Here is a 10734-nt window from a genome sequence, read left to right as displayed (position 1 = left end):
CAGCCCAGGGACTGGGCTGGGTCAGGGCCTGGGGACAGGGAGGGAGCCTGGCGTGGTGCCTCTGCCCCTTCAGCACAGAGTCTGGAAGGTCTGGGGAGGATGGGCCCTGCTGGAGCTTTCCCTTGGCCCTGCCTGCAGCGTGGCGCTGGCTCTCCATCCCTACCGGTTGTGCTTCTGTGCCTCTGGGACTCGTGGGCCCCTGTCCTAGCACAGCCAGAGGGGATGAGGGTTCAGGGCTGTGTTCCTTGCCAAGGGATGCTCAGGGTGCAAGGGCACCACTGCTGCAGCAGCTGAGGCCAGCACTGAGCCTGCATCCCTGCCCGCTGGGTGTGCATGCAGCCCCTGGGTCAGCCCCGCTGGGGACATGACCCAGCCGGAGAATTAACAAAAAATGAGTGAGCTGGGTGGCCCCAGGGCTCAGCGCCGATGCAGCTCGCCCTACAGCTGGGTGTTGCAGGGTGCTGTGCTACAGCAGCCACTCCATGAGCTGAAGTCCTGGTGTTTGGAGGGGACCTGGCCGCACTTTCAGCCCATCTCAACAGCCCAAAGAGCTGCAGTGAAGCCTCAGGAGAGCAGGAGCTGTCCCCTCCCCACAGCAATCCCTGTCAGCTGGGCTGGGGAGCTGACATGGCCTGGGACTAATCCTACTCAAAAAATAAACAGAAAAGGAAAAAAGCCTGTGTTTGCCTATGCGCTGATGTTGTGGGGAGGGGCAGGATGGCTCCTTTTGCTGGGTTTGAGGTCGAGCTTGGAGCGGCCCAACAACTGCGAAACTTTCCTTCCCCTGCCTCCATCGGCGTGTTTACGTTGTTCCTGGGGAGGCAAAGGTCCTAAACGGTGCTGGGCAACACAAAAGCTCTTTAAGGCTGCAAAGTGAGTGGAAGAAGCCGCTCACTGGGTAAGCTCTGGCGACTCCTCCAGCTACACAAAGCACTCGGCCCAGATGTTGGGCTCCTCGACGTCTTCCCCAGACCCCTCGTCTCTGCTTCCCCTGGCCCCATGTTGCTCTCCTCAGCTCCTCTCGTTAGCGGATGTTGCTGGCAGCCTTGGAAAGGGCTTTCTGGAACACTCCGAGGCTCGCCACGTCCCACCAGCAGCCATGAGGTGGTTAACGCTGGGTCTCGGGCTGGTATGAGACTGGTTTGTCTGCTTCAGCATCACGTAGCTTTGGAGGCAGGTGCCTTACAACTGAAACGCGAGGTGCTGGGGCTCCCCGGTGTGGAAAGCCCAAATTATCCCTGACTCAGCCTGAATTCGAAGGTATGAAATGACGCCACTCTTTGTTTTGTTGTTTGTTTTGTTTTGCCCCATCTGAAAAATGGGGCTAAGACTTCCTGCCTTGCAGGAAGAACTGACAAGCGTTACTGCTCCAGAAACACTTATTGCTGCTCCCGAAACGCTTATTGCGAGGGATAATTGCTCTGGCTCCCTGCGGAGCCTGTCCTTAGTGGAAGAGCGAGGCCGCGTCCCGCTCTGCCGGCTTTGCCCTCGCCAGCTGTGGTTGTGCTGGGCAGAGCGAGCCCAGGATGCTTTTCCAGCCCCAGGCCATGTCAGCGGTGCTGTGGTTATGGTTTGGGAATGGGTGCAATGGGTACGGGACTGGAAATTCCCATGCTGTGGGAGGCATTGAGCTGTGAGGGGTCATTTGTGTCCTTGCTTGTGTTGAGCTGGAGAGGAGTCTCTGTGGGGAAATTCTGCTGGGAGGCAGAATCGCCTCTGAATTTTGGTTAAATCGGCTGAGTGGTTTTGACTGGGGAGATGAGAAGTTTGGGGAAAATCCAGAATACCCATTAGGTTCTGTCAAAGCACAACACCTTCACGGTTCCTGTTTGAAAGGGGTGGCTTTGTTTTGAAATTGTCTGGGGGGATTTGAGTTTGGGATAGGGATGCGATGTTGCCTTCCCAGCCAGGAGCACTCCACAAGGTGTCTGTTTCACTGACCAAGCTCTGCAGAGGAGCAGCTTGGCTGCTGGAGAGGGTACTCTGTACCCTGCTGCGTGCGTTGGGGTGCTTTTGATAAGGGTCTCGCCCTTGATCTTTTTGCTGTGTTATCCCTTCATTTCTGATTTTGGCAGATTCTTTGGCATTTGCATGAAAATTCACGATGTTCCCCCCTGAAGTTTGTGCTCCAGAGGAACAACGCGGGTTGGCAGGGTCTGGTTTCGGAGAGCAGCAGCCTGTGGTGGGTGGAGGAGCCCTTGTATGCTCACTGCAGGGGTGCCCGTGTTGTGGTGCGCGTCTCATTCAGCTGAATCACTTGCGCAGTCACACCTTGTCTAAACAAGGCTCGGGGACACCCGAAGCCAGAAAACGCCTCTCTCCGCCATCCGAGCCAGCGAGGTTTGCTCCTCGCCCTCCAGGCTGCGCTGACTCGGCTCCGGTTACCGGCGCTGTGGCTGGAGAGCCGGCAGTGACGGCATCGCGCGCGTCGGGAGATGAGCCCCGTGTTCCCCGCTGGAAGAGCCCTCCCCAGCCGCCCAATGACAGCCTCTGTGCCGGGGCTGCTGCTGGTGTTTATTTATCTTTCCCCTCCCTGTAGCTCCGATGCATCGGCTCAGCTGCTGCGTTTCCAGCCGAACGGCCTGAAGCCTCCTCAGCCCCCTGCGCGGGGAGGTTTTGGGTTTATGCCCTCGACCGCAGAGCTGTGGGCTGGAATCGGGTGATCCCTCACTGGGTAGTGCCTGGGATCCGTGCTGTACCTGGAGACCCGGCTCCTCCCTCCCCATAGAGCAGAGCACGGTGGAGCTGTGCTGGCTCCGGGAGTGCTCTGCAGCTGAGTCCTCTGCCCAAGGGCACCTCTCACCTCCCCGGCCAAAAGCAGCTGAGGGGCTGAGGCCGGTCCCTGTATTTAATTGGGCTGCTCTGTGCCCATAGCGTGTCACATAAAACACTATTTACTGTCCTCCTGGCCTGTTGTTTGACACTTATTGGGTACATCGGTGTTTGTGAGAGGGCGCTTGCTGGTCTCACTGTGCTCGTGGTGCTGGAGCATGGGGAGCGGAGGTCAAGCACCGGGTGAAGTGCGTTTGGGATTTCAGCTGATGGGATGGGGCATCCTCATTGCAGTTTGCCAGTGTCTCTGCCAGGCCCTCCTGAAGCAGGGCTCTCCCTCCAGCTCTCCAGAGCAGCTGCGTTTCTGTTGTCCTCAGTTTTCCAGCACAAGCGGTCACCCTTTGTAAATGTTACAGGCCAGATAGCGCTGGCAAGACCAGGCTCCTGAGCGCCCAAAGGGGCTGCTGTTTGTTTTTCCAATACCCAAGCACGTTTATCACTTCAATTTTTTTCCTACTTTCTCAGCTATGCAGAGATTAAAATGTCTTTGTTTTCCTATGAGTTGAAAAAAGTGATGCTGACCCTTTGCGTCACTTAATTTTTAATTGTTTGTTTTTTTTTCCCCAAACCCTAAGGACCTAAGATTTTTGCACTGATAAAGAGGTGCTTCTGAGATGGCTTTGACCTCTGGTTAGGTTGGCTGTTACCTCTGCCAAAACTCACACACAGGTGCTTTTCGATAGTTACGGCTTCTCGCGACTGGCACAGTGTTTCTGTTGTGTTGTTGGGCTGGAAGCACATACAATGCATGAAGAGGGTCTCTGTTGGGTGTTACTGGGTTGGAAGCACATATAATGCATGAAGAGGGTCTCTGTTGGGTGTTGTTGGGTTGGAAGCACATATAGTGCATGAAGAGGGTCTCTGTTGGGTGTTGTTGGGTTGGAAGCACATACAATGCATGAAGAGGGTCTCTGTTGGGTGTTATTGGCCTGGAAGCACATATAATGCGTGAAGAGGATCTCTGGTGGGTGTTCTTGGGTTGGAAGCACATACAATGCATGAAGAGGATCTCTGTTGGGTGTTATTGGGCTGGAAGCACATATAATGCATGAAGAGGATCTCTGGTGGGTGCTGTTGAGTTGAAAGCACATATAATGCATGAAGAGGGTCTCTGTTGGGTGCTGTTGAGTTGGAAGCACATATAATGCATGAAGAGGGTCTCTTGTGAGCGTTTTTGGCATCACTGTTGGTGCATGGGTAGCGTTACTGAGGCAGCTCTGGTTTGGCCTGGGCGCTGCTCGGGAAGGCCCCGCGCTTGCAGCACTGCAGTGAGCGGTTGCCCAGGTTTTCAGAGCCACCGTTTCCACGCTCACCACAAGTGCATCAGCTCCTGGAAGCCATCCCAGGGCTGGGAGGTGCAGGCTGTGAGTGCTCTGGTGAGGGCCGAGTGGTCGGTGAAGGCACTGCCCTGCTTCCCCAGCTCTCAGGACAGGACACGGTGTGGTTGTGCGTTGGTTTAGGAAAGTCAGGTCGGTGATTTGCCAGCGGGACGTCAGTGAATTGTCCAACAGAGCTTGTGCTGAGCCCTCAGGGCCCTGGCCTTGCGACGTGCCGCTGGTGCTGTGGCTGAAGTCCATTTCCATGGGCGCTGGCGGGTTTGTTCCCCTTCCTGCAGAGCTCTGCTTCCCGTGCTGGTTACGACAGAGCTGAAGGGGCACAGAATAATCGGTCGAGCCGTCCTCGTACCGTAAACCCGTGGCACATCCCAGCTGCTGCAGCTCCCTGCTCCCCCTGTTCTAACGATGTCTTTGTTGAAGCCTTTCTCCCCACCGCCCCCCGGCTGCAGTGATGAGTTGTGATAGTGCTGTTATTGTCTGCTATTAGATGACAAAATGCTCCAGAACACAGATCTTGCACTGGGAGCGGAGGAGGAGCAGCATCCTGACTTGCCAACAGTGCGGCTCTGTTGACTCTCGGCTTTCCCAAACAAAAGATCTTTAAAATGTCTGTTACCGAGCGCTGAACGCGAGTCCCGAGCGCAGTCGCATTCAGACGAGGCGTGGACTGACGCCTCCCCAGCACCAGTGAGTCCCAAGTCCAGCCTGCACGTGGTGGCCTTACCTGTTGCTCAGCTGCTCTGGCTGCTGCTTGGCTTTCTCTGCCATGGTGGATGCACGGGGCATCACGTTCCCCAAAAGATGGGGAAGCAGCAGGGCCCTGCTTGGTGCCAGGATGTGTGTGAGTGATGGAGCTGAGCATCCAGCGCAGTGCCTGAGTGTTTGCTTGGTGCTGGAGGGATGGTGACAACAGGACAACAGCTTCACTGAGCAGACGTCTCCTCGGCGAAGGAGCCGGTGTTAACGCATCCCAGTCTCAAGGCCACTCTCGCCATCCCTTGGGGACAGCAGGACTTGCCGCATCCCCAGCGGGCATCTCTGCTTCCTTGCACAGGGAAGGGTCAGCAGGGAGTGAGTCACATCCCATGCTCGCGCCGCTCGCTGCAGGGACTGGTCCCGTTTTTTTGGGAGTGCTGCTGTGTGAGGCTTTCAGGTCTGTGCCCCAGAGAGCACGCCCAGCACGGATCCTGTGCTTGTAGCTAATAAACCTCTGTGCTGACAGTGCACCGAGGAAACTCATAAGCTGTGGTGTGTACCAGAGGCTGGGAGCTCTGGCACCGTTTCGGTTCAGCTTTAACACAGCCCATGAATCTGTATTTTAAGCCTGTAATATGTTCGTGGAGTTACAACAGCTACAAAAGCTGTCATGTCAGCTGGACAAGGGTCGAGCTGCAGCCCTTTCAGGCAGACCGTGACCAACTTTTAGAAGAATAACCCCATATTCCTTCCCAAAATGGGATCCAAGGTTTCTGCTTAATCGCTGACTCGCAGCTCCCTTTCTAGACTTTGCCCTTGCAAAGGGAAAGCAAAATTATCTGCAGCTGTTTAAGCACGGTAGGCTCAGCTCTGCACGTGGACAGTCCAAGGGTGCTGTTTTGAGTACCTGTGGGGTTTGCAGTGTGTAAAATTAACGACACTGGTTTAGGAGACAGGCCCTGCACGTCGCCCTGGACGCTTCGTGTCGCAGCTGTGGCCTTACGCTGCATTTCCCCTCCCGAGCTGGGGTTGTCTTGTGCTTTTCTGCTTCATCTGGGGCTTTCAAGTCCCTCGCCTCAGAAACGTCAGAGCCAGGCGTCTTGTTGCGCTTCCACGTGAATCCGTTCCCGAGCAGCACAGAGCACGGTTCATCCCTGAGGAGTCATTTCTGTGCTGCTGTAAGCCTGTTTGGGGACAGCTGGAGATTCCTCCTGCTCTGATCTGCTTCCCTGCCTCGGTGGGCTCTCAGCTGCCCCAGGGCTGTTTCCCTGGGGGATCAGAGGGCAGTGCTGGCAGCCTCTGTTCTCCAGATGTAACTGGTGTTCAGGAAAGTTTGGACTCTGATGCCTCTGCTACTCTTAAGCCCTGGCTCGGGCAGACCTCGGGTGCTGTGGTTGAGCGGCTCCTCGTCCCTCCGCAGGTGTCGGTACCTGGCCGTCCAGCTGTCCCCGGCCATCCCCGTGTTCGCAGCCGTTCTCTTCCTGTTCGCCATGGCCACGCTCCTGCGGACGAGCTTCAGTGACCCCGGGGTGATCCCCAGAGCCCTTCCTGACGAGGCAGCCTTCATCGAGATGGAGATTGGTGAGTGCGGAGCCAGCCGAGCTGGGAAAGCCTCCGTGTTTCTGGCACATCTATAGGCTGTGCTCTCTGCAGAGCCCTTCTTCCCAGCTGGCCCTCTAAAAGTCTAATTGCCCCAAATGGGGCATCTTCCCACCTGCTGAGTCTCAAAATGATGGTGTGCTGTGCCTGCTTCCCTTTGGGGAACCTCTTCACGTGCTGTTTTGTAGCTGTGTGCATACAAACTCCATTTGCTTTCGGGAAGAGGTGGAGGGAGTTTAGTGTGGGCCCTTTGATCCTTTGGGTAGAGAGGTTTGGTGGGTGCAGGTCTGTACAATGACACCCCCCTGGCCCCTCTCATATGTCTGTGAAAGCTCTGGCACCCCTTTTGCTGCCTCTGAGCTACCAGGCTGGCTCTGGACTGTGCAAGTGGAGCTGCAGCCGCTGGCTCTAGACCCTGTGGGCTCCAATCCCACTGGTGGGAGCAGCAGGGAGGCGAGTTGTTCTGGGCCATCGTATTCAAGCAGCAGGGCTGATCTCTGCTTGGTTCCCTCTCTCAGAGGCCACCAACGGGACCGTGCCGCAGGGCCAGCGCCCACCGCCGCGGATTAAGAACTTCCAGATCAACAACCAGATAGTGAAGCTGAAGTACTGCTACACGTGCAAGATCTTCCGTCCGCCCCGTGCCTCTCACTGCAGCATCTGCGACAACTGCGTGGGTGAGTGGAAGAGGCCGTGCCTGCTCCTGCACCTGGGCGTTAGGTGGGAGCCTTTGGAAGAGAGCAGGGTAAGGTCTGCACCCAGTCTCGCTCCATATCGGGTCTCACACCGCGCCTGTGGAGTGAGTCCAGCACGGTGTGAACAGATGGGGACGGTCTGCCTTGTCGTAAGCGCGAGGAGCCTGAGGTTTGCTCAGAACCTGCAGCCAGGGGGTTCATCTTTGCCAGTACTTCTCTGGCAATAACCAGTCTAAGATAAGTCCAACCTGTCTATGTCAGTGTGCCGTCCATTCCTGAGTTTCGCTGGCCTTGCTGGGCTGGAGGGCTCCGGCAGAGAGCTGTGTCCTGTGTGAAAACAGCTCCTTGCATCGGCACGGAGATTCTGCCGATACCTTGGGTGCCCCTGGTTTGTGTTCCCCTTGCTGCATAGCAGACGCTCTCTTAGCCCTGTTTTGTACCATAACTGGTGCATGTTCAGCACCCTTTCCCAAGGAAGAAATCCCAGTATTTGGGATTCATTTCCTTCTCCTTCCCAGCCCTTTGTTTATGCAGTTCCTTGAGCCCTCTTCTAGTTATTCTAGGAGAAGTCAAGTGGCAGATGGGGTAGATAAAAACTTCTGCACTCCCAGGGCTCTGTCTGACCCGTGTGCTGCTTTAGTTAAAGCTGTTGTACCCCAGGTCTCTGGGACAGGACATGCCATGGGGCCAAGCTCCCAAACTCTGTCTTAATTTGCAGAATGACTCGTTAGTAAAACAGTTTTGTAACTTCTTACCTGGCCTCCCCTTATGGAAGAAGGCCATGACACGGGGGCCTGAGTTACCACAGGGCTGGGCTTGGTGGTCCAGGGAGGCCTTGTCAGCCTTGGGGACTTTGAGTTTGGGGCACAAGAATGGGCATCCATAGCCAGGGCCATGACCAGCAGCACTGATCCCCATCTCCGCTTCCACAGAGCGCTTTGACCATCACTGTCCCTGGGTGGGCAACTGCGTGGGGAAGAGGAACTACCGCTACTTCTACCTCTTCATCCTCTCGCTCTCACTCCTCACCATCTACATCTTCACCTTCAACATCGTCTACGTAGCACTGAGTGAGTGTGGCTGGGCTGGCTGAGGGAGGGGGGATACGAGTGGTGCTGTGAACCCTGGGGGGATGGAGGGGGAAAGGGAACGGGACTCGGTGTGGTGTTCCAGAGGATAAAACCATCTCTCTTTGTACTGCCAGAATCTCTGAAGATTGGGTTTCTGAACACGTTGAAGGAAACCCCAGGGACATATCCTTCTACAGCGTGGAGGGTTGGCTTCTGCACAGCTGGGGGTTAGCGTGAGTTGCGTTATGGAGGGACTGGTGACTTGATGCCCAGGCTTCTCCAGGGAGTCTTTCAGGGCAGTTTGCCCCGTGATTACAAGGTGAGGAGCAATTCTGTGGCTTTTGGAAGGAGGGTAAAACAGAAAACCATGTCTAGGAGAAGAGGAGACGTTAGGGTAGTGATACACAGCTGGGCTGCGACTGTTCCCAGGCTGTTCCCAGTCCTTAACTGTTCTCACTGTACTGGAGGTGCTCATCTGCTTCTTCACCCTGTGGTCGGTGGTGGGATTAACTGGGTTCCACACCTTCCTGGTGGCACTGAATCAGACGACCAACGAAGATGTAAGTAGAGTCTTTCTGTTCCTCTGAGCCACCTCCATTTCTCATTGCTTCCTCTGTACGTGGAGGCTGTGTCCACCCAGACACTTCGTGCAGGCTGAGCAGGGCAGGTGTCGGTGGAGCAGACCCGAGCCTGTGCCCTGACCGTTGCAGATTAAGGGGTCCTGGACTGGGAAGAACCGCGTGCAGAATCCCTACAGCCATGGCAACATAGTGAAGAACTGCTGCGAGGTGCTCTGTGGGCCTCTGCCCCCCAGGTAAAGCTCTTGAGGGGCAGCCCTGCCATTCTTGCCCCTCGAGCGGGACCCTGAGGAGCTCTCATTGCTTGGATACGAGACCTGGCTGCTGTTCTGCCAGCTCTGCGTGTGCTGAGGGCTTCTGGGGGTCGCTTAGGACACGGCTGGATGCTCTGGGGAGGAAGGTCCTGTGTTGCTGTCCTTGTGTACCTTCAGTGCTCCCTATTGCCATGTGCTTGGGAAGCCGAGGATGAGTTGCTCCCCTTCCCTGGGGAAGAGGACAGAGCAGGGGCTCCTTCCAGGGCGCTCGTTTCGGTGGGCTCCCACCCTCTGAACTGGGCTTGGTTTTCACAGGAGGGACAGAGACACCATAAGCTATGTTTGGGCTGTGCACAGCCTGTTTGGGGGAGGAACCCCCTCCCCTGCCAGGAAAAGCAGTCGGTTTGGGGGAGTTGTGGGTCTGACCGTGTGGTTCTGCCCCTGCAGCGTCCTGGACAGACGGGGCATCCTGCCGCAGGAGGAGAGCACGGCACAGGACGAGTCGTGCCCACGGGGGCCCAGCGCCCCGCAGCCCACGGCCACCCAGGGCCCTGGTGGGCAGGCAGAGGAGAGCGGCACGCAGCAGGACAGCAGCCTCCCTCACCACAGCGCTGTGAGTGCTTCCCAGAGCCGGGGGGGGGTGAGGGAGCTGTGCCCGCCTGGAGCTGCTGTGGGCTGGCAGGGAGAAAGCTGATAGTGCGAGGAACAAAGCAGCGCCTGGGGCCTTGCCGAGAGGCTGCCGGTGAAAAGCTGTTGTGCTCTGGCCCTGGAAAGCGGTGTCTCCGGAGCTGGGAAGGTGCTGGGCTCCTCTGAGCCCTGGGTGAACCTCCAAGGAGACCACGGCTGGCTGTGGTTTTGAGATGTGGGTCCTGCCGTGAGAGCAGCCAGGGGCTGGCACCAGGGGAGGCCAGGAGGCGTTGAGGAGGAGTGGGAGATTGCAAGCTGCTTGTTTTGGCTGAAGGGCTGTGCCTGGCTGGTGTGGGATCTCCGTCCTCCGAGAAAGCCGTTACCACACTGGATATAGCCCTGAGCAGCCTGCTCTGCCTTTGAAATCAGCCACGCTTTGAGGATGCAGCTGCACAGGAGACCTCCAGAGTGCCCTTCCCTCTTCAATTATTCTGTGAGCGTGGTGGGAAGTGGCTGGGCCTACCCCTGCTTGGGCACGAGCTGCTGTTCTCTGGTGGAAACAGCCCAGACCGCTGCTGCTGGAGCAGGCCAGCGCTCCATGGAGCTGCTGGTTTGCCCGTGTGGTGGCTCCTGGTTTCTCCTTTACCCAAGCACGGCCGAGAGCTCTGCCTGGTGGAGCTGGAGGCAGGAGCAGGGCCGTGTGTGTGTGTGTGTGTGTGTGTGTGTGCGCTCAAACAGATGCTCTCTATTGGGGAATATTCCTGCAAGTCACTGCTGTCTTCTCCCTCCAGGTCCCTGCGCCGTCCCTGAGCAACGCGGAGATGCCAGAGGAGAAGCAGCTGACGTCTGGGGAGCTCCCGGCCCCGTCCCAGGACGCTGGGCGAGCAGAGCACTAACCTCTGCTTGGAAGGGAGAACTTTCTTGTTTTGTCTAATCAAAGCTGGAAGTGATTGAGGAGAGGAGGAGATGGGCTGGATGGCAGGCAAACGATTCCTCATGGCCATTTTGCTTTAGTCATTATTCACCTCGATGCGCAGGCGGCGCAA

The 10734-nt window shown here is 56.8% G+C and overlaps 1 protein-coding gene across 1 annotated transcript; it reads left to right on the top strand.

The window, feature by feature from the left end:
• Nucleotides 1-6243: 6243 nt before the first annotated feature.
• On the top strand, nt 6244-10709 carry ZDHHC9 (zinc finger, DHHC-type containing 9; the record flags this gene model as incomplete). The annotated part of the gene is made up of 8 exons (XM_010186067.1): nt 6244-6446; nt 6983-7141; nt 8092-8229; nt 8364-8412; nt 8687-8789; nt 8940-9043; nt 9509-9674; nt 10480-10709. Coding segments are annotated over 8 exons (1027 nt in total), but the record flags the coding sequence as incomplete, so codon positions are not given.
• Nucleotides 10710-10734: the final 25 nt, after the last annotated feature.

Source organism: Mesitornis unicolor, unplaced genomic scaffold (genome assembly GCF_000695765.1).
Source record: "Mesitornis unicolor isolate BGI_N332 unplaced genomic scaffold, ASM69576v1 scaffold31916, whole genome shotgun sequence".
NCBI classification, from domain to species: Eukaryota; Metazoa; Chordata; class Aves; order Mesitornithiformes; family Mesitornithidae; genus Mesitornis; species Mesitornis unicolor.
Note: the sequence above shows the minus strand (reverse complement) of the source record. Positions and strands in the feature narration are given on the sequence as shown.